General features: G+C 56.4%; 1 protein-coding gene across 1 annotated transcript in view; it reads right to left on the reverse strand.

Annotated features, from left to right (window-relative positions):
• Nucleotides 1–25,512, reverse strand: part of COL16A1 (collagen type XVI alpha 1 chain) — a 49,000-nt gene that overhangs the window by 16,551 nt on the left and 6,937 nt on the right. Inside the window, exons 11-49 of the mRNA XM_065872708.1 lie at nucleotides 24,789–24,815; nucleotides 23,620–23,682; nucleotides 23,309–23,350; nucleotides 23,140–23,184; nucleotides 23,008–23,043; nucleotides 22,570–22,632; nucleotides 22,151–22,195; nucleotides 21,971–22,066; nucleotides 21,754–21,792; nucleotides 21,088–21,132; nucleotides 20,911–20,946; nucleotides 20,301–20,411; nucleotides 19,595–19,630; nucleotides 19,409–19,519; nucleotides 18,997–19,041; nucleotides 17,135–17,170; nucleotides 16,968–17,012; nucleotides 16,537–16,668; nucleotides 15,723–15,758; nucleotides 15,390–15,497; nucleotides 14,951–15,073; nucleotides 14,790–14,843; nucleotides 14,531–14,572; nucleotides 14,189–14,224; nucleotides 14,050–14,103; nucleotides 13,440–13,508; nucleotides 11,299–11,352; nucleotides 11,183–11,209; nucleotides 10,422–10,481; nucleotides 10,196–10,243; nucleotides 10,010–10,063; nucleotides 6,338–6,391; nucleotides 6,082–6,114; nucleotides 3,851–3,967; nucleotides 3,724–3,765; nucleotides 3,555–3,641; nucleotides 2,751–2,795; nucleotides 1,833–1,877; nucleotides 62–115 (exon numbers count right to left, since the gene is read on the reverse strand). Of these exons, the coding sequence (XP_065728780.1) occupies nucleotides 62–115; nucleotides 1,833–1,877; nucleotides 2,751–2,795; nucleotides 3,555–3,641; nucleotides 3,724–3,765; nucleotides 3,851–3,967; nucleotides 6,082–6,114; nucleotides 6,338–6,391; nucleotides 10,010–10,063; nucleotides 10,196–10,243; nucleotides 10,422–10,481; nucleotides 11,183–11,209; nucleotides 11,299–11,352; nucleotides 13,440–13,508; nucleotides 14,050–14,103; nucleotides 14,189–14,224; nucleotides 14,531–14,572; nucleotides 14,790–14,843; nucleotides 14,951–15,073; nucleotides 15,390–15,497; nucleotides 15,723–15,758; nucleotides 16,537–16,668; nucleotides 16,968–17,012; nucleotides 17,135–17,170; nucleotides 18,997–19,041; nucleotides 19,409–19,519; nucleotides 19,595–19,630; nucleotides 20,301–20,411; nucleotides 20,911–20,946; nucleotides 21,088–21,132; nucleotides 21,754–21,792; nucleotides 21,971–22,066; nucleotides 22,151–22,195; nucleotides 22,570–22,632; nucleotides 23,008–23,043; nucleotides 23,140–23,184; nucleotides 23,309–23,350; nucleotides 23,620–23,682; nucleotides 24,789–24,815 (2,295 nt within the window). The remainder of the gene's footprint in view (nucleotides 1–61; nucleotides 116–1,832; nucleotides 1,878–2,750; nucleotides 2,796–3,554; nucleotides 3,642–3,723; nucleotides 3,766–3,850; nucleotides 3,968–6,081; nucleotides 6,115–6,337; nucleotides 6,392–10,009; nucleotides 10,064–10,195; nucleotides 10,244–10,421; nucleotides 10,482–11,182; nucleotides 11,210–11,298; nucleotides 11,353–13,439; nucleotides 13,509–14,049; nucleotides 14,104–14,188; nucleotides 14,225–14,530; nucleotides 14,573–14,789; nucleotides 14,844–14,950; nucleotides 15,074–15,389; nucleotides 15,498–15,722; nucleotides 15,759–16,536; nucleotides 16,669–16,967; nucleotides 17,013–17,134; nucleotides 17,171–18,996; nucleotides 19,042–19,408; nucleotides 19,520–19,594; nucleotides 19,631–20,300; nucleotides 20,412–20,910; nucleotides 20,947–21,087; nucleotides 21,133–21,753; nucleotides 21,793–21,970; nucleotides 22,067–22,150; nucleotides 22,196–22,569; nucleotides 22,633–23,007; nucleotides 23,044–23,139; nucleotides 23,185–23,308; nucleotides 23,351–23,619; nucleotides 23,683–24,788; nucleotides 24,816–25,512) is intronic.

Here is a 25,512-nt window from a genome sequence, read left to right on the forward strand (position 1 = left end):
GCCCAACCTCCGTCTCCCCAGGGCTCTTCATCTACCTCCATCCCCTGCTGCCTCCGCTTACCGGTTCCCCCTTCTCTCCTGTCAGGCCCATGAGGCCTCGCTCTCCTTGAAGACCCTTGGAGAGAAAAATCATGAGAAACTGCAGGAGAGGGCAGTCTCCACCCAGCCCCTGCCTCCTCCCTGCAACCCCCCAGCCCTCCGTCCCCATTCTAGGCAAAGGTGGGGGGCTACTGGTGGCCCCCCTAGTGTCCCCAGCAAAGTGACCATAGGGGGCGTGCCCAGAAGGGTAACTATCAGAGGTGTAAATCCACATGTAAGGGTGCCTCTCAGAAGCACGCCCCCCAAGACAGGTCACCACAGAGATATGCCCGCCCAGTCGGGTGACTCTCAGGTGGTACTTCTCAGGTGGCTGTCATTGGTGTGCCCTGCTGTGACCACTGTCTGGGGTGCACCTTTAGGAGGGTGACACATGTGCTCCCCCTGAGGGGCAACTGTCCAGAGAGGTGTCTCTAGAGTGATGCTCCCCGCCAAAATGTATCACCAGACTCCCAACACTTACCTCTCCAAGCCCCCGCCCCAGCCAAAAATCCCATGCTTTTAAGGATGCTGGGGAGGGACATGGGAAGGCTCCCTCCAGAGCAGTCCCTGTCACTTTCTAGGTGGAAAGGGATATCCACCTCAATCAAAGCCAGAGCCCCCATCCCTCCTCACTCCTCGCCCTGGCCTTCGCGGATGCACCACACCGTTAAGGGGCCGTGTCTGCCCCTTCTCCCTCGTGCCCTCAAGAAACGACACCCAAACCTTTCCACAACACAAGACAGATGGCTAGACGGACAGATGGCCCCTTCACCCAAGCAAGCAGAAACAGACAAGGTCCGGCCAGGATGAGGACGTGGGGACAGATGGAGCTGTGACAAAGAGAGGCCTTGCTCCCTGAGCCTCCATCACCAGGCCTGGGAGGAGAGGAGTCAGGCCCCAGGAACACGAAATCTGACAAACAGGAGGTTAGTTTCCATGACCCAGGAGGGAGCAACAGTGAGGAAGAGGACGACTCAAACATACTTGTGACGATGATGGAGGCAGAGCAATTAACGACACCCGGCAGAAGGAGGTGGCCAAGACACTGGGCACAGAGGGGCAGGGCCCCACGACGCCCAGAAGCCCTACTGCTGGCATCACGTGCCCAGCCTCAGAGCAGACTGGGACCAGAGCCAAAGAAGAGGAAAGGAAGAGGAGGAAGTTTCCTCGAGGATGATGGGAAAAGTTGCAAGCGTGGCCGCCTTGAAATCCCTGGGGCGCCTGTGGACAGCCCTGCCAAGCAGCAGGGCAGCAAACCTGTACCAGCCTGCAGTGTGAAGCCCTAAAGCTTTGGCATCTCTGCCGGGCTCTGGGCCAGGTGGCTGGCAGGGCCCCAAGAAGTACTTTCAGCAAATCTTCAGTCAACACCAAAGGTGGGAGGAGCAGGAGGCAGAGTGAGAAGGCAGGGATCAAGAGGCCCTTAAAATAAGAAGGTAAAATAGCTCTGGAGGATTTAGGCGGAGTGATGTGTGACTGTGGGAGAGAAAAAGGGAAACGGAAGGGGGGAGAAGAGAGAAGATGAGAGAGAGAAAGCAGAAGAGGGAGAAGGGAGAAACGAAAAGAAGTCAGAGACTGGGAGGCCGTCCAAGCTGCTGGGACCTCAGGGAACCTGTGTCGTTAGCTACCGAGCCTGAAGGGGGACAACGACAAACATGGAGGGGGGAGGCCAGGGCACGACAGGAAGGGAGACAAGCAAAAGCCACAGAGACCTGGCTGGCAGGGGAAGGGGAGGTCGAGCAGCGCTAGGTTCTTACAGGCAATCCGGGGGAGCCAACAGCACCAGGAAAACCTGGGGGGCCCTGGTGGGAGAAACAGGCAGGTCACAACTCACAAGCACGGTAACCCTGAGCCACAGTCTGGGGCTGAGAGGTCACGGGGAGAGGAAGTCACGGGAATATTTTCAAGGCAGCTGGAAAAGAGACTCATCCCAAGTCTTGGCCCAGAAGACATCTGCTCCTTGCCTCGGCTCCAGGAAGAATGGCTCTGCCATCCGTAGAGATGCGCAACAGCCCCCAGAGTCAAACCACCTGCCCAAGTCTGCCCGAGTCCGAGTGACTCCTGGTGCCAGAGTGGAAACCCATCATGCCTGTTACCTGACCTCCATGAGCCCCCAGGTGGGGGCTCCCTGGTTCTAAGAGGCTCCCACCAGCTATTTTTGTTTCCTCCAAAGAAAGCATTTTCAGTTCTTCCAGGCTTTCCTAGTCACTTCTATGTTCCTGCCATATCAACACCACAGAGGACTCCAGGGTAGATGCTCCTAGTCTAGGCTTTGTAGGCTTGTCTTAGAGATGGCCCTACAGAGCGATAGAGGGCCGCTCCATCTTAGCCCCTGGCCCCTGTCTGAAGGTTGCCACACGCTTTCCTGGCTGCCCAGACCATGAGCCATGAATGCAAAACACAGCAGGGACGGGGCTGCAGAAACAAGGATGCGCCCTGAGGGCCTCCTCTAAGCAGGACCACAGGCAGAGTGGGGCGGAGCAGGTCGGTTCTGGGGATTCGGAGGTGGGAGGCCACAGTCCCCGCAGATGCTCTGACAAGGGAAAGGGGAGGGAAAGGAAGTTCCCTCTTTCTGTCCTGCCCAGCTTCCTGGAGCCAAGGCAGCAGAATGGTGTCTGGCTTTACAACCCCTCTGAGAGCCTCTCAAGCAGGCCAGGAAACCCACAGATACTTACAATAGGGCCTGGAGGACCCGGGGAGCCCCTCATGCCGGGCGGACCCTGCAAAGGAAGCCAGGGAATATGGATGAAGAGGCTCAGGCCCACAGCGCCCTGAGGTCTCCGCAGCCCTCCTCCCAGCCTGCCACAGACCGAGTCAACAGGCAGTGCTGTCAGAGCAGGATGTTAAAGCTGATGTTAAACCTTTCATTCGGTTCATTCAATCATCCAACAAACATTTTTCGAGCGGCTATTATGTACTGGGCACTGGTCCAGGGGCTGAGGACATGATGACAAATGGAACATTGAAATCCCCACCTTGTGGCACTTACATTCTAGGGAGAGGTGGACAGTAATGCATAGAACAGAGGCTGGCACACAGGCGGTGCTCAGTAGACACCTGCGGCGTGCTCCCAAATGAAGGGAATACACAGGATGCCAGACAGTGCGGAGCGTGGGGCAGAGAGAGGGACTGGGCTTTGAGCACGGCTGTGGGAGTTCTATTTTAGAGAGGGTGGTCAGGGAGTGTCTCACTGAGAAGGTGATATGTGAGCAAAGGGCTGAAGGGGTGAAGGAGCGGGCCTTGGAGGAGAGCTGCAGGCTGAGGAAGCAGCAAGGCCAGGGGAGGAAGAGTGGCCCAGGGCCCAGAGTTGCGAGGAGGCCCGGTGCCAGGAGAGCAGCGAGGGGCGCCGGTGACCTAAGGCCTCAGAGGGCCCGAGAAGGCTTTCGGCAGGAAGGAAACTGCCCTCGGGAACTGAGAGCCTTTTAAGTGGAGACTCCAGCTGCCTCGGGGTCCAGCCCAGGCAAGGGCCCTGCTCTCACCTCTTCTCCTCTCTGGCCGGGCAGTCCTGGAGCACCGGGCAGGCCGGGGCTCCCTGCACAGCCCGCATCTCCCTCGCCGTTATCTCCCTGGAGTGGGATGGACGGTGAGTGTGAGAAGCCCCATGGGGCTCAGGGCGGGGGGGTGAAGAGAAGACAGAGGCCCACTCACCCGGGCCTCCTCAGCCCTCGGCCGCTCCCGCTCTGTGAAGCACTGCGGACGACAGGCAGAGGCCCAGTCAGCAGGGTCAGCCGGGAGCTCGCCCTGCACCAAGGCCACCCCGAGCCCAGCCTCCTACCCGGGCACAGCTGTCAAGGCCTGGCACGCCGGGGATGCCCTGGTCTCCCTTCTCTCCACTTTCCAGGAGGGCCGCCGGGTGGGCCGTCTGCCTCTGGACACAGTCCCCGCAGATGCTCTGATGAGAAAAAGGGGGTGGTGGCGTGGGGCCCGGGTCAGAGAAGGCCAGGGTGGGCCGCATGGGGGAAACCCACTCCGAACTCAGCCAGTGGCATCCTGCTGCCCGGCACCCACCCACTCTCTTCCTCCCCAGCCACATGTCTGCGGCAGCTTTGCTGTATCCTCAAGGGACCCGGTCCCAACACTGGCTTTGAGTTTCCTCCAGGAAGAAGCTCCGGTAGGGCCAAGCCAACGCCACTTTCTAGACAGGCATGTGGGAGGAGGCGGAGGGGCCCGCAGAGGGACCATCTGTCCCGGCTGTTCCTGCAACCTGCACCCAGTGTGAGGACACGCCACGAGGATTTAGACTGAAAAGGGCAGCTCCAAACACCAGCTTCTCTGCCCAAGGGAGCAAAGCAAACAGTTGCAGGAGGAGCCAGGCCCTTCGCAGACAGCCTCTGGGATGGGGCCTGCCCTGCACTTCCCAGTGGATCCCGGCTGTTACAGGCTCCCCAGTGGGCCGGGCCTGAAGTCTTCCTGACAAGAAAGTCCTCCTCTTACCTGGAGGCTTTAACCTCTTTGGGTCACAGACCTCTCTGAGAGTTTGATGGAAGCTGTGAGTCCGCTTCCCCTCAAAATGAAACCTACTAGTGAAAGCTAGACTACAGTTTCAGAGGACTTGGGAGCCTGGCATCTATCCACGGCCTGGCGGGACGTCCATGGGCCCCTAGAGGAGACACTGCTCCACCTCCACTGTTCGCTGCAAAGCTCAATGATAATGGTTGTCATTTACTCAGCACCCATGGTGCCAGCAATGGTGGCAGGCCTTGCATGTTATCACATTCAACCCTGACAGTGCAACGAGGCAGGTCATCTTCTAAGCACTCTGGAGATGAGAAAGCCGAGGCTCAAAGAGACAGCATGACTTGTCTAAGGTAAGTGGGGCCCTGGATTGGACCTTGGCCTGTCTGAGGGCCAAGGGAGCGCTCTGTCCACAGGCCCAGGCTTCCTCTGGGCTGTCGGTGCCCATCTGACCCCTTCTCCAGACCACACTCGGTTCCTGTTGGGGGCCCTCCGTGGAGCACTTGATCAAGAAGCCATGAGACGACATGTTACACAGAGAAACGTTGAATCCTGCATTTGGAGTCACATAATCACTTGCCCAGGGGCAGGACTTGGGGAACCCTGGCTTGTCAGCGGCCTAGGGCAGAAGAGCGGGGGGTTCACTGCCACAACCCTGCCGTGATCCAACCCGTAACTGCTGCTGGAAGGATAACCCGACCTCAGGCTGCTTCTGGAGATGACTGCTGTCCAGAGCAGGGGCGGGGCAGGCGGTCCCCATGCTCTGTCCTGACCTGGACCACTGGGGTCGTGGGAACTCCAGGGCACTGACCAGCCAGTACTAGAAGCGGGTGACCAGGACAGGGGCTCTGGAGGCCAAGGCGTGGGAGGGACCCCAAAGGATGCTGAGCTGGAGGAGGGAAGAGTCCTGATCTGGTCTCTAGAGGTAACTGGGCAAGGAAGGGCTGTATCACCCGTGGTGCCCAGCGTGGGAGATCAGACCAGGCCACAGCCCTCGAGCATGGTCTTAATGCTACTGATAGACCCTGGCACAGGCCGACTCTCCCTTCAGGCCCCAAGTCCCCTTTCTTGCCCCACTAGAATCACCTCTCAAATCCCTTCTCCTCCCTGGATTCTTTCTGGATTGAGCAGAGGACAGCTGGAGCCTTCTTCCAGGCCCCTACCCAGTCCTACCATAGAACATAACCTTCGCAAATCCCTGCCTGACTGCCCTCCAAGTGCACGTTCACCTTCCCTGCCCTGCCCCCATGCGACCTCACTGGCAACTGCTGAGGGCAGGTCTCTGGGTTACCACTGCCCAGAGCACCCATGGCCACCTGGGTGCCTTCACAGGGTTCCTTCCAACACTCGCTCAGCAAACACTGACTGGGGGTCTGTTCTGAGCCGGCCCCTGACTAGGCCCCCTCAGCCAGTTGCCTGGCATGCACAGTCCCCACAAACAGCTCCATCTGCAGTTCTCTGTGTGTGGTGCCACGCAGCTGAGCGCTTACTGCAAAGATCCCCTTAGGGGAACCCCTGCCAGTGCCTACACCCTCCTTCTGACTCTCTTACCTTAAGGACATGCTGTTCAATGGGCAAGGATCCCTGCAAGAGACAGACACAAGAGCTCAGAGGGCGAGTGGAAGGGGGACGGAGACTTACGGCACCTGGTGGAGCCTCGGGAAGCTACATGGCATCCAGGTTTCTCCCAACCTTGGAAGACGGAGGGAAGAGGGACCCCCACAGCAGCTAAGGGCGCTAGTATGGCAAGCTCAGGCCTAGGAAGAGCAGGGGAGGCGCTGGACAGTGAATCCAGGCCGGTACCTACCAGCTCTGCAGTCAGCCCAGGCTGTCCTGGCAAACCGTTGTTCCCAGGCACTCCCTGCAGCCAAGAAGAGGCACGGGTGAGTGGACACCTCTCTCTAGCCCGCAGGTCACCCAGATTCTTTCTCACCATCGCCACTGCCTCTCCCCCTCATCCTGAAGAGCTAAGAGCCCTGGCTGACATCTATTCTCAGCTCAAAAGTCTCCAGGGGCTTCCCTGGTGGCACAGTGGTTGAGAGTCTGCCTGCCGATGCAGGGGACGCGGGTTCGTGCCCCGGTCCGGGAAGATCCCACATGCCGTGGAGCGGCTGGGCCCGTGAGCCATGGCCGCTGAGCCAGCGCATCCGGAGCCTGTGCTCCACAACGGGAGAGGCCACAACAGTGGGAGGCCTGCGTACCACAAAAAAAAAAAAAAAAAGGTCTCCAGACTGTTTGTAGGGGGAGCTGAGGAGGCCCAGAGGTGTGACTCACCCCCCCAAAACCAGTCCAGATGATTTCTTCCCCTACATGTTAGGGCAGTGGGTCTTCTATATAGTAAATAACTATTATTTCTTTCTGTGCTAAGTACTTTTCCTATATTTTCTCACTGTATTTTCTCATTTAATCACCACAGTTGTTTTGGTGATGTAAGTGTTTATCTCCATCTTAAAAACAAGACGAAGAACTCAGAGAGGCAAGCAACTTGCTAAAGGTCACAGGACGAGCAGGGCACAGAGGTGACATTCAGATTGAGGAGCACTGGCTTCAACCCCTCTCTTAACCACTATTTCTGCATCATTCCTCAAAAGACATTCCCCAGAACACTCATGCACACACAGGGCAGAGGCCTGGGAGTCATACCCATCTAGGTGCAATTCTAACTAACTACCTGTACAACTTTTGTCAGGTTACTTGCGGGGAGGTGTGGGGGGGTGAATCTCTGTGCCTCAGTTTCCTTTTCTGTAAAACAGTGGTAGTTTGTGCTGAGGCTTAAAGGAGATCACGGCTATAAGGAGCTTAGGACAGAGCATGGCACGAGGGATGCTCACGTTGTTTACCACCCAGACTCTGTTCCCCTTACAGACTCACAATGCACATCTGTATATTAAATGCTCCGTGGAGGCAGGGAGCACGTTCGGCTTTAAATCCCCAGTGCCCGACCTGGAGGAGGCTTGCATCCCATACATGCTGAGGGAACGCACTGCTGCTCACTCCACACACGGGATTTCCTTGGCCCGCTCTGAGAGCTGGCCTCCCTTCAAGTCCCAGCTCCCAGCAATAGAACATGTTACCCTCCCTGGCAGCCCACCCGATTTCAGGCCAGGCTCCACCAGGCCTGAGTCAGACCTGGTGTCCGTCTCCCCCGGCCCCTCCTGCATCTCCACATGACATCACCCAGCCCTGGTCATTCCGAGTCCTCAATGAGTTAAGAAGGCAAAGTGCTTAGAACAGCCCCTGGCACAGGGGAAACACCGTGACCGTGTTAATTCTAATTATGCCCCTAAATTATCATTCACGCCCTGCCCCACTCTCCGTTGTCTGTGTTAGTTCAAGCCGGATACTTTGTGATTTTCTTTTCCTGCGCGCCCAGAACTATACCTCCCACTTGTTCTACTGTAGAAGTGAAGAGCTACCTGTGCACTGTCTGCTAGCTATAGAGCCGCACACTTCTTAACGTCTGTAGGAGTGGATGGGGATTACTGGAGCTCTGGTTGCTGTCTATCTCTGAGCCCGTTCCTGCACCTGAAGAGAGGAGCTGCTGGGCCCTCCCTTCCTTGAAACACCCTGCCTGGCACGGGGCAGGTGTCTGCAAACGGCAGCCTCGGCTTGGTCTCCAGCACTGGTGCCAGAAGAGGACTCTGGTGCCTGGGACCAAACTCAGTGGCGGTCACTCTTTTCTGCCTCGTTCCCCCAACATGTCTTGGCAGGGTTCACGTGACATCTGCGTGCGCTTGTTAATGGGTCACTTTGAAATGACTCTCACGCTTCTCCAGGCAAACCGCAAGCCCCCTGCAGCCTGATGCCTGTTTCCTGGCAGTGCAGCAGGAAGCCTGGACACTTGGTAAAGGTGTGGCTGGCCTGTGGGGGACACAGAGTTGGCTCTAATTCTGAGCTCTCAATGAGACAGAGAATTGGAATACTGACAGAGGCTCCCATCAGCAAAGGGGGCCCACCAGAGCAGATTCTCAGCCCAGGGTGAAAGGGGGTATATATAAAATCATCAGGGCAGGGGGGAGTAGTTTGTTAAAAGCTTCCACGCAGTTCTGCTCTGCCTTTTCAGGTGAGACTCACTCTTCCAGGAGCTGGGAGCCAGATACACAGAAGCTACTGTCTATGCCTCCTAGGGCCTCTGGGAAGTGTGGCCTGGCGTGCAAACCTTGGGGAGCCACCCTGCAGGGCAGTGGAGGGCAGAAGAAAGTGCCCTGCAAGGGAAAGCCCCAGTCCAGCACTGCCAGTTCATAGCTGATGACTTCAGACAAGATATTTCACCTCCCAGAACCTCAGTGTGCCCAGCTGTGACTTAGGGATCCACCGCCTTCCTACTGGAGTTGATGTAAGGCTCAAACAAATGCGGGAGAATGGATGTAAAATCGTAACAGTGGTTGTTGTCATAATGATGGCTAATGCCTTCCGAGCATTCACTACACACCAGGCAAGGTTCTACACATTTAGCATGCATTAACTTGTTTAATACTCACAAAAGTCCCATGAGGTAGGTCCTGTAATTACAATATCTCCACTTAACAGACGAAGGAACTGAGACACAGAGAGGGTAAGTAACTTACCCAGCATCACAAAGCTAACACGTAGCAGAGCTGTGATTCAAAGTCAGGCTGCCTGGTCCTGGAACACACATTCTAACCATGATGCCACAAGGATCTCAACTCCTACTGCTCTCCCCTCACCCCCTGGCCTCCTTCCTATTCTCCAAACACGGCAGGCACGCTCCCACCCCTGCGGCCTTCGTACCCGCTCCCTTGTCTATCTGTCAGGAATACTATCCTTTGCAGGCTCTCCCCTCATTTCCTTCAAGTCTTTTGATTTTTTTCTTTTTCCCTTTTTTCCCTTTAAGTCTCAATTTAAACATCCTCTTCTTTTCAACACTTTTCTCAAATATCTTCCCTGGGCTCTCCCCATTTTCTATCCTCACTCCCTGCTTTAACCTTCTTATCAGGACATATCATTTTCTAACATACTATATTTTATTTATTTCTCTTGCTTATCGCCTGTCTCTCTTACTAGAATGCAAGCTCCCAGAGGGCAGAGATTTCATTCTGTCCACTGCTGTATTGCCAGCACCTAAAACAGTGCCTGGAAAATGCTAGGTGTGCAAAAATTTCGTTGCATGAATGAATGTTGAACGCTGCTCCAAAATGGTGAGCTCTGCACCAGTGTCCAGGATTGTTAGCTGACCCAGGTTCTGGGTTCCTGACAGCTGACCAAGGCCCGAGCTTGACACAGGTGTCAGTGGGGTACCTGGGCTACAACAACAGGGCATTCCTCAAAAAAGGTCTGGGAGTACACACAGCCTGCCCTCAGGGACCAGTGCATCCTCCGTACCACTCTGGGAAGCGGGAGCACAAGGAGTGAGAAATGACACATACAAGCGTTGGGGCAGGGGAGCGGCACACTTGGGGTCCAGCCCAGAGCATGCACCCTGTTGCCTTGACCCCCCTCTCCTCTTCTCCCTCTTTACCTGAAGCCCAGGCATTCCAGGGGGGCCTGGTGGTCCGGGAATACCCGGAGGACCCTGAAGGAGAGAAGAAACCATCAGACCCAGAAGAAAGTTCTGCCCCATCGCTGGGGGTGCCGGCGTTAGGATGCGCAAGCCTTGAGGCACGGGCGGACAAGAGGAGAGACGGAGGAGACAAGCGACACACACCTGCGGGCCCGGCTGCCAGGAGCTGCCCATCCAAAGTCCCGGAGCACCCTGGGTGGGAGTGGGGATCACAAAAGAAGGGGAGAGGCTATAGGCAACGTCCACACCAAGCACAGGGCTGCGTGGGGACGCAGTTGGCTGGGGCGCAGGGGCCTGTGCGTCTTGGGCACAAGGCCGGAAGCCAGGCCTCACCCCCAGGCCGGGGGGGAAGGCTCTCGGCACCACTTACCGGCATGCCAGAGAAGATGGGGTCCCCTCGGGAGGGGCAGGAGCACTCCCCTGGCTCACCCTGAAAAGAAAAGAGCCTTTGTCAGCAGGGGCTGAGGATGGAGGACCCTCTGGAAATCAACAGCTGGGAGGCAGGGCAGGCTCTAGAGATGGAGAGGGCAGGGTTTAAATCCAGGATCGGCCTCTTTTGACGGTACCCTTGGGCAATCTGTTCAACCTCTCTGAACCTCAGTCTCCTCATCTATAAAATGGGGATAATAATACCAAATGCAAAGACTGTCATGAGGATGGAATGGATGAATGTATATAGAGTTCCTGCCATGTGCCAAGCACTCAGCCATCGACAGCTTTTGGTGTTACTGCATTTTTAGCTTCGTCATTGTCTGCTGCTGCGTAAGTACTCAGCCCCATTCCCCTTGGCCCAGCCTGGCTTCCATGCCCTTCTCTCCTGGTCCCTCATATCCCTGTCCTCTCACTAGTCCTTCTGAACTCAGTTCCTTCCCCTGTCCTCTAACTCAGCGTCCAACTGAAAATGTAGCTTCCCTCCATGGGGGCCTTGGAGCTCTCTAGGTCTCCTGGGATCCTGATTGAGCCCTGGGCCAGCAACGAGGGAGCTAGTGGGTGGCAAGGAGACCAGGATGACTCCTCAGCACCCATCCTTCAGTCCAGGGCTACAGCCAAGTGCAGAGGGTCCCCTGGGTGGCAGAGCTCCAGGGGCTGCTAATTTCCCCAGAGTATTGGTCACAGGTCCCTGGGACTTACCTTTTCTCCCTGAGCTCCCTTTTCACCCTGCGGGGAAGAAACACAGGGGGATGAGTAGATAGGGGTGTGGAGAAAGCCAGCTGTGGCTTCCTGCTGCCCCTCGACACGGTACTCACCAGCATCCCTCTGGCTCCTGGAAGTCCAGTCTGTCCTTGCTGCCCATCAGGCCCCTGAAGGGAGAGAGCCCAGGGTCAGTGGGCGAGGCTGGACAGCAGCCAGCCATCTGGCCTGCCAGCAGGGGAGGGTGATAGGACAAACAGAAGCAGCGCCAGGCTCCCCTGGAACCCACATCCCGGTGCCCATGTCTTAGAGTAGGAGACTGAGGCCCAAGAGACAAGGCGAGGAGGAAGGAGGAAGAACACTGGCATTTCCCCAGCACTTTCTGGGTGTCAGGCACTGGGCCAAGCACCTGTCAGGGCACACTGGATGGAATCCCTACTCCCAGCCCTGCAGGATGGTATTGTTCCATTATACAGGTGAGGAAACAGAGGCTTAAAGACATTTTGTAATAGACCCAACAGCACGGCTGCACCCAGGTCTGTGCGGCCCAAAGTCCCTGCTCTGTCCTCTTACCCTTTAGTGTTTGACACAATTCTCTCCATCACAAAAGTTCTCTCAGTTGATTTAAGGAGGAGACAGGAATTTCAGCCCCGATTTGTCAACAAGGAATTGAAGGCCCTGAGAGGCTGTCACTGGCCTAAGGTCACACAACTAATGAGTGTGGCGCCAGAATTGGGAAACCTCCCGGATGGGATTCAACTTGAGGGAAGACGGTGTGGAGAAGTCAGCAGGGCTTTCTGATGGCTGCTGTCCTGCGGGACAGGCCACCTTCGCACGTGGGACTCAAAGCTCCCTGAGGACCAGGGCCGCCTTCACCTTCACCTCTGCCTTTACCGGGAGCTCCCTGGGACAGGCGGGGACCCTGACTACCCAGCTGTGCTAGGCAACCACACGGACGGTGGGGACTTGGGCAAGGCTGCGGCCCCTCTGGGCTTCAGCGCACCCTCAGGAGGAATCCATCTGTGATTCCCAAACTGGGCCTGGAATTTCTCTAGGGATCCATAAAGACAGAAAAGATACAGTTCACGGGCTATTTTCAACAAAGCCTAGGAAAAATTATACGTTTGCCCACAACCTGGCATGGCACAGGCTGGCTGAAAGGTAGCATTTCTTTGATTTAGGCTAGAATTATGTCATCTTAAGAAATTCTAGTGTGTTCATGTGGAGTCGAAGCTAGCTATTATACAAGTCTTTGATGAATAAAAATGAGGAAGTGCATATATTATTACCTAATCTATGCAACTTGTTCAACAGACACATCTTTCAGAACATGGGAATCACTGGTGGAACAGCAATAAAGGGAGGTCCTTGAGGGTAACACGGTTGAAAGTGTTGCTGGTCTAGATAGATCTGTGCGGGCTAGTACGGTAGCCAATAGCCACATGCGGCTACTTAAATTTAAAATAATTAAAATTAAATCTAGGGCTTCCCTGGTGGCGCAGTGGTTGAGTCCACCTGCCCATGCAGGGGACACGGGTTCGTGCCCCGGTCCGGGAAGATCCCACATGCCGCGGAGCGGCTGGGCCCGTGAGCCGTGGCCGCTGAGCCTGCGCGTCTGGAGCCTGTGCTCCGCAACGGGAGAGGCCACAGCAGTGAGAGGCCCGCGTACCGCAAAAAAAATAAAAAATAAATCTAAAGTTTAGTTCTTCAGTCACACCAGCTACATTCTGAGCGCTCGACAGCTATGTGGGGCTGGCGGCCACACCTCAGGCAGGGCAGAGAGTTCTATTGGGCAGCACTGTTTTAGATGATCCCAAATGACTCCAAGGTTTGAAGTGGAGGGTGGCGGGCAGAACATATGGGCTTTGAGTCAGACAGACCTGGGTTCAAGTCCCGGCTCTGTCTCCTCACTCTCTGGCCTTCAGTTTCCTCATCTGTGAAATGGGGATACTCATAGCCATTCCCTTACAGGGCTGTTGTGAGGATTAAGTGAATCTCTGTTTGTTTAGAGCTTAGCACAAGGCCTCAGCACCGTCACTGCTCAAAAACTGGTTGTGTTCAATACTATCATTCTTCAGGGGCTCCCCCCAAACAGGGTGGTCTTCCTTCTCCCAGGCCGGGCCAGGCTGAGGCCTCTCTCCTCCTGTCCCCCCATGTTGCTGGGATGGGCAGGGTCAGCCCCATGCCCTCTTCCTGGCGGCAACGCCCTTGGTCCAAGCAACATCCCCAGTGTGGAGCGCGGGGGGCGGGCCCTTACCGGAGGCCCAGAGACACTGGCACCAGCAGGTCCCACAGGCCCAGTGGCTCCTTTCACCCCTGGAGATCCCTGTGGAAGAGAGGGTAGAAAGGTTGCAGGGCCAGAGTTTAAAGCTAGCTACAATCCAGCAGGTGAGACCAGGCCTTGGGCGGCCCTCTGACGAACATCCCTCAGCTCCCATGTCCCCTGTGCCCACTGCCAGGACATTCCGAAGTGTTATAAGTCTAGAGCCCAGGGTTTCCCTGGTGGCACAGTGGTTAAGAATCCGCCTGCCAATGCAGGGGACACGGGTTCGAACCCTGGTCTGGGAAGATCCCACATGCTGCGGAGCAACTAAGCCCGTACGCCACAACTACTGAGCCTGCGCTCTAGAGCCCGTGTGCCACAGCTACTGAAGCCCATGTGCCTAGAGCCCGTACTCCGCAACAAGAGAAGTCATCGCGATGAGAAGCCCGTGTACTGCAATGAAGAGTAGCCCCCGCTCACCGCAACTAGAGAAAGCCCATGTGCAGCAACAAAAGACCCAACACAGCCTAAATAAATACATAATAAAATAAATAAATTTAAAAAAAAAAAAAAAAGTCTAGAGCCCAAGCAGACAGAGGCTCACCTTGGCACCCTTCTCTCCAGCAGGGCCAGGTGGCCCCCGAGGTCCCAGAAGCCCCTGCAGACGGAAGCACACTTAGTTACCTCTATCCTAGAGTGGCCCCTTCACCTGCCCATCTCCTCCAGGCCCGAGGCAGACGTACCTGAATGCCAGGCAAACCCTGGGCTCCAGGCTCCCCCTGCAAGTCAGAAAAGGCAGACTGGGCCACAGCTGCCCAAGCCAATCTGCCCCGCCGGCAGACCTGGTCTGGGGTGGGGTGTCGGCCAGCCCAAACTCAGGAGAGCTCCCCAAGGAGACTCTGAGGGTCAGAGAGGGGCAGGGGGTCAAAACCAAAGTCCCAACAGAAACAACCGCAGGCCAGGGCTGTGCCCTTGAGCGTCTGGAGGCAGGCAGAGTTCTGGGGTTTGGGGCACAGGTGGGAGTGAGCAGCTGGCTAAGGGAAGTGCTGGGAGGCAAGCAAGCAAACGTAAGGCTGGAGACTCACCTGGGGCCCCTGGACTCCCACTCCTGGAGGCCCTGGCTCTCCCTGAAGAGGCAGAAGGACAAGCCTGCGCTTGAGATTCCCCACTCACCCTTCTCCCCTGTCCCAGCCCCTCCTCCTGGACCTCCTCCACCTCCGCCCCCTCCCTGCTCTGCAGCTGATCTCCATTCCCCTCTCCAGGCCCTCCGTCCCCAGGCGCATCTCCGCATCCACGCCCTCACCCACACAGAGCTGCATCCCAGGCCCTCACACTCACACACACCTGTATGCCCTTCAGTCCTGGGGGTCCTTGAACTCCTGGTAGACCAGGCTGGCCCTAAAAGACACAGGTGAGCCATGGGTCCCCTCAGGGGAAAGGGGGCAGGAGGGAGAGAAGGAAAGCCCAGGGAGGGAAGGACAAGAGGGCAGATAGCCAGAACTCACCGGTTTACCAGGCCTGCCCACGCCTTCAGGCCCCGGATCTCCCTTCAGGCCTGGCTTCCCAGGCGGTCCTGCCCTGTTGGTCAACGCCCCCTGCAGGCTGGGGCAGGCAGTGCAGCCATCACCCTGGTCAGAGAGGGGCACAGCCAGGAACTCGTGAGCCAGGCCTGGCAGCCAAGCCGGGAGGAGACATCGGAAAGGGGATCCTTGTGCCCTTCTGAAAGCTCTGCCCCTCCACTGACCCCTCCTCAGCCTGGGATATCAAAATCGGCCCCTGACACGCCTAGCTCTCCTCCCTGCCTCGGAGAATAGCTGAGGCGTCTCCACCCAGTGATTCTGGCATCCCCTGAGGCTCACAGCCTGACCCCAAGTCCTTCCCCTCACTAGCTCTCAGCCTAATCTCTTTCTGCTCATGCAAAAAACTGCGCCCTGCCTGACTGACCTTTTCTCCTTTTGGCCCTGAAGGGCCCCGAACCCCAGGCTCTCCCGACAGTCCCGGCCGCCCCATGGTGCCCGGTGTTCCAGGATCTCCGGGATTCCCAGCATCGCCCTGTAAGGAGTAGGGTTCAAAGAGGGCAGGGGTGATCCAGCTGGAGTAGGGTTCAAGGAGGGCAGGGCACGGTGCCCTCTTGGGACCTGCAGGCACTCAGAGCCCTTCACTGGGGCTGGGGGCTGGGCAGGGAGTGGAGAGTGGACACAGGGCAATCAGGAATAGGAGGTGGGGAGGGCATCTGAGAGGAGGTGGTGCCCACCCGTGCCCACCAAATTATCTTACCTTCTGTCCCTTCAATCCATGCTCTCCAGCTTTGCCCTGAGGAGAAAGCACTTCCAGCACCCATTCACTCATACTAGACACCCTTAAGTGTCTGGCACTGTGTTAGACTCCGGGAATATACAATATACAAGACAGATCAAAATCTCTGCTCTCATTCTAGTGAAGCGATATTCAAGAGAAGAGACTTGAGCCAGGATCCCTGCCTGGGTGATCCCGGGCAAGTTACTTAACCTCTTTGTGCCTCGGTTTCTTTATCTGTCAAATGGGGACAATAAAAAGAGCACAGGCTTCTCCCTCGTAGGGTTCTTGTGAGGTTAGACAAGCTGATACAGCTGATACACATGAAACAGTGCATGGCTCATGAAGTACGCTATGTCAGCATTCGCCGCTATTAGTAAAGCAGTGACAATAATAATCGCCACAGTGGTAATTATCATTTCTTGAATGCCTATTGTGTGCTGCTAAGTTCTTCACACACGCCGTTCCTAGGCTTTACAACAACACCGTGCTTAGGAAACAGGCACAGAGAGGGGAAGTAACTGGCTCAAGCCAAAGGGCTAGGAAAAGGCAGATCTGGACTTCGAACCCAGGCCCACCTGGTTCCAGGTTGGTGGTCTTTCTGCACAGCCGGCCATGCTGTGTCCGAGGACGAAGGGCAGAGGCCTGTCAGGCCAGCTCCCTCTGGGGACAGAGGCACTGACCCCTCCACACACTCTCACCTACTCCCCACTGCACAGGGAGCCTAGAGACCCAGGCAGCCCCTGTCCCCCTTAAGCCCTGCCTGTATCCCACCTCCACAGGCCCCAGAACTCACCTGTTTTCCTGGCAGGCCAAAGCCTGGATGCCCAGGCTCCCCCTTCTCTCCGGGAGGCCCAGGCAAGGCCACCACGTGGCTGTCCCCATCCTGGTGCTTGGACAGGGCCCTGCATGACTCACAAGGCTCCCCCTGCCAAGCAAGGACACAGAGTTGGGGGACCCCAGGCAGGGTTGGAATCTGGGGCTGCGGAATGTAGCCCGGCCTGACATAGCACCTGTGCTTGCCAAGGGATATCTCAGGAGACATTGTGGGAAAACAGGTAAGAAACGAAGGTGGGGGCCAAGGCCTCAGGGGTCCTGACATCATGCTAAGGAATCAGATGTTACCCTCAGGCAGTGGGGAGCCTCGGAGGGTTTGAAGTAGAGCAGGATAAGCGTGTGTTTGGGAAGCTGGCACTGGCTGCGGCGCGGGAAACGTCTTCAACTTACCTTCTCCCCCTTGATGCCTGTGGGTCCCACTGGCCCTGGAGGCCCCTGTGTGATAAGAAGCCGTGTGTAATGCCCAGCATCCGCCTGGGCCGTGCTGGGGCCTCTCATCTCCCCGCATCCCACCTTGTCCTTCTCCCCAGAGCTGTTGGCATCCAAAGCTCACTTACCAGACCGCCGGCTGGCCCTGCCTCCCCGAAATTACCCTGAGAGCAAAGCAGAGAACACAGGGTCAAAGTGAGGAGGCCACTCTAGGTCATTCCCAAACCCCAAACTACACAAATAACCCCTTGGGACCCCCAACTACCCCCCCTCATTTCCTGGCTAGGGAAACTGAGACCCAGAGAGGGAAAGGGATTTCCCCAAGGTCCCCAGGGGAGTCTGTGGCCAGCCTGTTTCTGTCCCCAGCCTCACTCTGCAGAATCCCAGCCCCAACCTCAGCTCTGGCCCAGCACGCAAAGATCACGAATTCATTTATCCAACAGTCACTCGCTGGATGCCTGTACACACTGTGCACTCAGCGAGGTGCCAGTAGGTAGCAGTGAACAGCACAGACAAACACACTTGTGGAGCTTACACCCTTGTAGGGACACCGAGAACTTTTAAATAATTGTAACTGAATAGCGATGAGTGCTGTGAAGGAAATAAACAGGGTGATGAGACAAAGTAGGCGGGGGAAGCCGTTTTAGACAGGATGGTCTGGGAAGTGTTAACCACAATTATTATCAGAAAGACGAGACAAAGGCCAATGAAACAATAGGGGGAGGTAGAGAGGAAAAACGTTCTAGACAGTGGGAGCCACAAGTACAAAATCTAAGAGGTGGGAACATTCTTGACATATTCCAGAAAGTAAGGAGGGCAGCACATCTAAGGCACAGGAAGTGGGGAGAGGAAAACCAGATGAACCTTCAAGGCAGGCAGGGCCAGGTGTCCAGGGTCTTGTTAGGCATAGAAGGCCTTCAGTACAAAGTCGAGTCATAGAAGTATTTTAAGCAAGGAAATAATGTAACCTGAGGGTTTTGTTTTGTTTTGTTCTTTTCTTTCCTTTTTTAACAAAGCCCCATTAGCTACTGGATGAAAAAGTTTAAGAGCTGCAGTGGCCACGGGCAGGCCAGCTAAGGGGCTGCTGCCACCATCCCAGTGAGAGATGATAGGACCCAGACGAAGTGGCGGTCGTGGAGGTGAGCAAAGCAGGTGGAGTTGAGAGAGGTGCTGTGGCAGAACTGTCAAATGGAGGAGATGATGTGGAGATGGGAGGAATCAAGGATGCTGCACCATTTGGGGTTTGAGGAGGTTTGAGGAACTCGGTATATGCCATTTACAGAGATGGGGGGACCAGAAGAGTAAACAAGTGTGGGGCGGGGGCACAAAGCTCCATCTGAGAAATGACAGGCACGATTTGCCTGGTAGAGCGGAGTCTGAACGTCCTGCATTATTAGTTCAACGCTGTCATTTGTCTCCAACGCAACCACAAATACAAACGTTCACATGGCACTGAAATCAAGTAACACAGCCTAGTAGGGAAGATGACCAACTCTGGAAACACATTCCCTGGACTCAAATCCCAGGTCTGCACCCAAACACCCATGTGACTTTGAGCAATTTACTTGGCCTTTCTGGACCTCTGTTTCCTCATCCATAAAATGGGAATAATGGAGTACCTACCCCATGAGGTTTGGGGAGGAGGAAACAAGTCAATACACCTACAAGCCCTTGGAATGCTGCTCGGCACAAAGTAAGTGGTAAAGAAGGGTTATTATTATTTTATTATAAGGTAGTCTTGAATGTACTTAATTGTTTTGGATTATCAGTAAATTAAAAATACAACACTAAGGAACTTTCTTGGAGAACATGCGGGCTCTCAGAAATCAATTCTTTGACTCCAGTCTGCAAAACACTGATGAATTTCTTTCTCTGTGGATTAACAGTTTGATCTCTTGTCTATGTTGTCCCTATTCCCCGTCCAGGGACCCCCTCCCCTGCCTCCCGGCCAAGAAGACCCCGGTGTTCCTGACATCTAACCAGGTCTCACCTTCTCTCCTTTCAGCCCTGTTGGCCCTGGAGCCCCAACTTTCCCCTGAAAAACAATCAAGTCACAGTCACTGCATCCTCCCCACTCCCATCCCTCCAAGACTCCATGGGTCCCAGTGTCCACCCAGAAAGAGAAAGGCCAGCTCAGAATTACAAATCCCACAACCCTGCAGGTAGCTGGACAACTACCTCTGTTATACAGATGGGCACTCAGAGGTTCTAAGAGGGAGTCCCGGGGCAGTGCAAGGGCGGAGGGAGACACCGGGCTACAGGCCTGGAGAACCTGCCTCAGGGCCTCCCTCCTGGTCTCTGCCTTGAGACCCAGAGCCTAAGGAGCCAGGGAGGCCACCAGTGTGGCAAAGAAGGGCTGGCCTGGCCTGGCCTGGCCTGGCTAGGAGGCAGCAGTCACTCACCGGAAGGCCAGGCAAACCGAGGCCAGGAGGGCCCACATCTCCTTTGGGCCCTATAGAGGGCCCAAGATGTTGGGCTGCTATGGCTGAGCTGCAGGACAAGCAGGACTCCCCCTGCGTAAGGAAGAAAAGGGATCAGAAAGGCTCCCAGTAGTCAGAAGGCGCCAGCCAGAGAACAGGGTCCCTCACCTTTTCTCCTTTGAGGCCTTGGATGCCAGGGTCACCCTGCAGGGAGAAAAGGTTTATGGGCTGAGAGACTGGGTATGTTGGGGCACCCCAAATTTCCTAGCCATATATGAGGACAGCAATGTCACACACCACAAACGCTTCAAACACCCAGGGGTCCCAGGGGATTCAAGGTCAGCACCCCAGAGCCGGGGCTCATCAACCCATGTGACAGATGGAGGAAATAAGGCCAGGCTAAGCTACCCCGCCAGAAGTGCCGGTACATACCCGATCACCCTTTTGTCCACCAGCTCCCAGGCCCTGCTGAAAAAAAGGGTCTGTGAGGGAGTGGGGTACAGAGTCCAGCCCAGGACCATAACCCAGCCCTGCCGGCTCCTTTCCTCCACCTCCAACCAATACCCAATCCCAGGAGGAGGGCACAATCTCACTCACTATAAGGGTTGGCTCCACCCCAGCTTGCCCAAAAGGCATCTTAAGCTTTGGCTGGGAGAACCCTGGTTGGTTGCCATGGAGACCTGGGGTGGCCTTCTAGCCCAGCCCTAAACTCTATGGTTCAGCCCCCACCCCCATGGAGCTAAGAGCCTAGACTCTCTGCCCACACTGTCTCTATGGCCATGAGAAGTTTCCAGCCCCTCTGCCCAACTCCTCTCCATGATTATGCCCCCTGGTTTTTTGGTGGAGTCCCACAAGGGCCACCCTGGGCACTCACCCTGGCTGGTGCAGGAACACCCGGTTCTCCCTTGGGCCCTGGCTTTCCAGGGAGCCCCACAAAGTTCTGGAACCCTTCAGGCAGCGCTGGGCACACTTCGCAGGGGTCACCCTAGCAGAAGGGAGAGAGCATGAATGGACGAGTTGGGGCTAAGACCCTGGGAAAGACAAGGAGCTCTAGGCATGGGGTGGGCCAGGGCCAAGTGGACAGCTGGAACACTGAGGGGGCTTTCCGTTCAACCGACTCATTCATTCAGCTTACGATTCCTGGACATCAAAAACTACATCCTCAAAAGAAAAAAAAAAAAACTACATCCTCACAACAAGCCATAAGAAATCACTGTGTCCCATTTAGAAGTATGACAACTTGGGCAAAGGGAAAAGCTCATTGACTTGCTGTGTTCGTGTGCGTGGTCGAGGTGGGACTTGAACCTGTCTGTGTAACTCCAAAGCCAGGCCCTTTAGTAATCACACGCACATCACAGGAACAAAGAAGGGGTGGGGGTCCCCCGAGGAGGGTCCCAGGCCCAGCGCCCTTGATGCTCAGTGTCACCTTCAGAGAGAGGCTTGCCCTCCCATCCCAACCTGGGGAAACCAAGCCTGGGACTCACCTTCTCTCCCTTCAGCCCTGGAACCCCTGGCTTCCCCTGTTGGAGAAGCAGTGAGCGTTAGTGCCACAGCAGAGAGGGCCCGAGGACCTAGCCCCTCTCTCTCTGGAGGACTTGGTAGACGAGGCCTGGGCATGGTGGGCAGCAGCTCCCCTCCCCCACCAGATTGGGGCCACTCACAGGTTTCCCACCAGGACCTTCCTTTCCCGGCACTCCGGAGCTGCCCTGTGGTCAGAAGAAGGGTTAAGGGGGAGGCTTCTGGCCGTGACCTCAGCCCATGCACCCCTTTGCCATCCAGTTCCCTCTCTGGACAGCAGGACAATCTCGCCAAATCTCCCATCTCCTCTCAGTCGGTTTTGTCAGCAAACACTCCCTTCCTGTTGCCTGTCCTTCTCCATGTCTAACCCAAGTCCTTCTGGTTGCAAAGGAAGGGAGAACATGAGGCCTCTATGTGCCCCTTCCCCAGTGCAGCACGTTTGGAGGTGATACGGGTGACCCCAGAAGAACCACAGCAGAAAGACATTTCCAGGGCTTTCTGCTTGTCAAGGCATAAGGCCCTAAAATGAGCTTGGGCCCTCCAATTAGGCCACTCCGGTCATTACCAGACTTAGGCCTGCCCGTCCCTGTGCCTGCAACCCAGGCCAAGGCTCCCACGTCAGCAAGCACTGGGATGGGGACACTGCCCACTGCGGGGCCCAGCCCCCTAGCCCCTTCCCCAACATGCCGGCCACCTCCCTCCTCCCCGCTGCTGTCCCTGCTGCCCCGGCCACCCCAGCCCCATTCTCCTCTCTCCTCCCGCTAAGCAGGGCGCCTCCCGCATGTGCCCCTGCTCCTGCTTGCACTTACCTTGTCTCCCTTGGGGCCTGGAGGGCCACCTGGGTCCCCCTGAGGGCAGAAACAGGGTCAGGCAGGGGCTCCCCAGGGCCCTCACATTACAGTGAGATCCACTCTGGCCCTTTCCCCCAACCAGGCCCCCTGGGACCAAGCCTTACCTCCCCACCCCCGGCCAGGAGGGAGAAGGGTCTCTGAGGAGAGGAGGGCAGAAGGGGCAAGGGGTACTCACCGGGGTCCCAGGAAGTCCTATCCCAGCAGGCCCAGGGAGGCCAGGGGGCCCAGGCTCTCCCGCCAGCCCCTCAGGCCCAACAAAGCCAGGGTCTCCCTGGCACAGAAAGAAGGTGGGTATGAGAGAGCTACCGCCTCAGCCCCATCACCCACTCTTCACCCCTCAGACACCCACACTCACCTTCTGCCCTTTGGGCCCCATGACACAGATCTCTCCTGGCCGGCCCTGTGGGCAGGGGGAGGGTCTAAGAATGGCTGAGGCCTGGCACCTCCCAGGGACAGCAGCCCCACTGGGACGTGTAAATGCCCAGCTGCCCACCCTCCCTGCCCTGTCCCAAAGCCTGACTTCACCCAGTGCCCCAAGGTCATTAGATGTTAACGTCAGGACATTGGAGGTCAGGGGCTCCTAGGCTGGGAGTCAGGATGCCCAGGGTCAGGCCCTTTTCTGCCCCCTCCTGGGGCACAGTTCTCCCCTCCCTGGGTCTCTGTTCCGTCTGAGCGGAGTAGTGGGTTAGATTCCGAAGCTTATAGTCCAGCATTTCAGGACCACGTGCTGAGGGATGTGGGGATCGTGCTGAGGAAGGGTCCCAAGCACCGTACATCTCGGCCTGGCTTTCCTGGCAAGCCCTTGATGCCTCCGTCTCCCTTGTCGCCTTTCTGGCCCTGAAGAAGGAAGAGGCAAAGTGACTGGGGCCGAGAGAAGGGGCTAGAAGAGCCAGGACTGCTCCATCTGGGGAGGGAGAACTGCTTTCTAGATCCGTGGTCTCAGCCTCCCCAGAGATGAAATGGCTCCACAGGAGGGGAGGCAACAGGAAGAACTGCCACCAGCCAGGCCACTTGCTCAGGGAGTCTGTGGCTTTTCTCTCCAGGTCTGGCAGGAATTTGGACAAGGCAGGAGGACTGGGAGGCTTCGGGAGTACTACCAGCTCTGGGCCCAATGACACCATCCCCTAGGATGACTTTGGACACCTCCCTCCTCCTGTCTGTAGGGTTCGCAGACCTCCCTGGCACCCACCCCTCAAAATCCTGGCTCATTACCTTCTGGCCTGTGGAGCCAGGGAGTCCTGAGGGTCCCTGAGATAAGGAGGGGACACAAAAGAGAGGTGAGGAAAGGAGGGGGAGGCTGGCCAGGACCCCGCTGCCCTGCCCTGTCTCTGGTCCCATACTCACCAAGGCTCCCGACTCCCCCTTCTCTCCCTTTGGGCCTTCTGCACACTGAACAGGAGATAAGGTGTTGAGAGGGGCCCAGGGTCACCCCCATGGGCTCTGAGGGCACAGCCCCTTCCTCAGGGGCTGACCCCATATTGGCCCTAAAGCAGGCCTCTCCTCCAGGCCTTACCTGAAGCGGGGCGTCCGGGGAGATTCGAACACAGTCATTGCCCTAGAGGTAGGGAGCAAGGGATCAGCCTCCCAAGGGAGCCATCCTAGACCTGTTTTGAGGAGGATGGGCCCGAGAATCCCATAGTCGCAGGTGCCCCTAGAGGATACAGGTTTCCGCACACTAACCCCTAGAGAGACCCTGTCCCTCATCCCCTGTTTGGACCAGGCTGCAGGTTTCCATCTGAGATGATGGGATGATGGCTCACATTCCAGCCCAACCCCAGGGCACAGGTGGGAACGTTCTGTCGTGGACATGGCCGGGGCACTTACCCGGGCTCCCTTCTCTCCCTTGGGTCCTGATGGACCAGGCAGGCCCTGCTCACCTTTCCCTCTCTGTGGATGAGACCAAAGCAAGGGCTGGGACCAGAGGAGCACATGAGAGCCTTGAAGAAGCTCTCCCCATCCTGGTCTTCTCCACGCATCCACCACACACGGGTGTGTAAATGAGCACAGCCCTGCCCCAGCCCCCCCCCCCAGCCCCCACGCACACAGCATATAGATTCCATACGCATTCATCCGCCTGTCCCTCCCACCCCAAAAGACCATATTTGGCAAATCCGTAGTTTCAGGCAGAAGGTATCTCTTCTCCCACACTCCAACCCAAGCATGCTAGCTCACACACAGCACACCCAGGGGCACAGGGACACATGTGCGTGGACACACACATGTGCAGTGGAAGACACCCATGATGGTGAGTGTCAGGCTGCCCGAGTTCAAATCCTACCTCCACCGCTTACAAGCATGTGTCTCAGGGCAAGTTATGTGAACTGTCTGAACCTCAGTTTCTTCATCAATAAAATGGGATTCATGTCAGCACCTACCTCAAGGGGCTGCGGTGAGGAAGAAATGTGACACTGCACGTAAAGCGTGCACCACTTAGCACGCACGTGGAGGTGGCTCCAAGAATGACGTTATATACTCACAGGCACACAGAAGTGTGCAATCTCACATTTGCACATCACCCACAAGCTCTGTGATCCTGTCAGGCCACAGGTGTATGGGTTCACCCCCCTGCACATGTGCAAACATGTATCCAGAAATGCACGTAGTCACACACACACACAAAATCACACCAGTCACCCATGTGGGCACAGCTGGGCCTCGGTTTTCCCTGAAATAAAATGATAGTACCCACCCTGCAAGATGCCTGAGGGGGTTCAGGAAGGTCATGGTGTCAATGGGTAGCCCAGTGCCTGATGCACAGTAGGCCCTCAGAAAAGGGCAGTTCTTAACATCCTCACATCCACACAACCCCCTACTGTCTCCAACACACACACACACACACACACACACACACACACACACACATCTAATCACCCCACATATATGCAGGCTTGGGTAGCCCTGATATATACACACAGCCAAGGGGCCACATGCCGTGAGATGGACTAGCATCACTGAAGAGGGCAGAGGTGGCCTGTTCTCCATCTGGGACTCACCTGGGGGCCAGAGGGACCAATTGTGACCTGAGGGGACAGATGAGAGAGGATGCAATCACCTCAGGGAGGGAGAGGAAAACAGAGGCCCAGAGAGGGCAAGCAATTTAGCCAGGGTCACACAGGGGTGGCTGAACCAACAGCCCAAACCCCAGCCCCTGCTACGTCTCCCAGGCCAACCAGCATGCTGATTTTATTTCCCAAAGCTGTCAAACTTACGGAGGGGTTTGACCTACCTTCTCTAACCTGCCTGGCTTTGGCTAGCTCCACCCCGCAGTTGCTAGGATAACATGGCTGCTCGGTTGCCATGGTAACCCCTGCATATCTGGGAACCATCAGCTTTACTGGATTTGGTGGAGGACAGGACGAAAACAGGGGAGGTCAGCAGAGGGGGTATTTCCTGATGTCCCCCAAGGCCAGGGGCTTAGAGCCGAGGGGAGCGGGGGCTGTGCCCTTTGTGGATCAATGCAGAATGTCAACGCAGAATGTCAGGCTGTGGGAAAGTGGTGACTCATACTGCCCACGGAAGAGACGCAGTTGGGTACCAGCTGGGCTCGCACTGAGCCCCTTTCCCTTGTCCTTCTGGACCCCAGAGGGAGGATGGGCCAGGACCAGCTAGAGAGGGATAGGAGGGGAGGCCCTGAGCCAACATGTGGTTTGGGGGGCCATGCTGGGCTGAGCCAGCCCTTCCCCTTCTCTGCCTGTAAGATGACATGGTAAGACTTCC

The sequence above is a fragment of the Phocoena phocoena genome, chromosome 1, assembly GCF_963924675.1.
Source record: "Phocoena phocoena chromosome 1, mPhoPho1.1, whole genome shotgun sequence".
In the NCBI taxonomy this organism is placed as follows: Eukaryota; Metazoa; Chordata; class Mammalia; order Artiodactyla; family Phocoenidae; genus Phocoena; species Phocoena phocoena.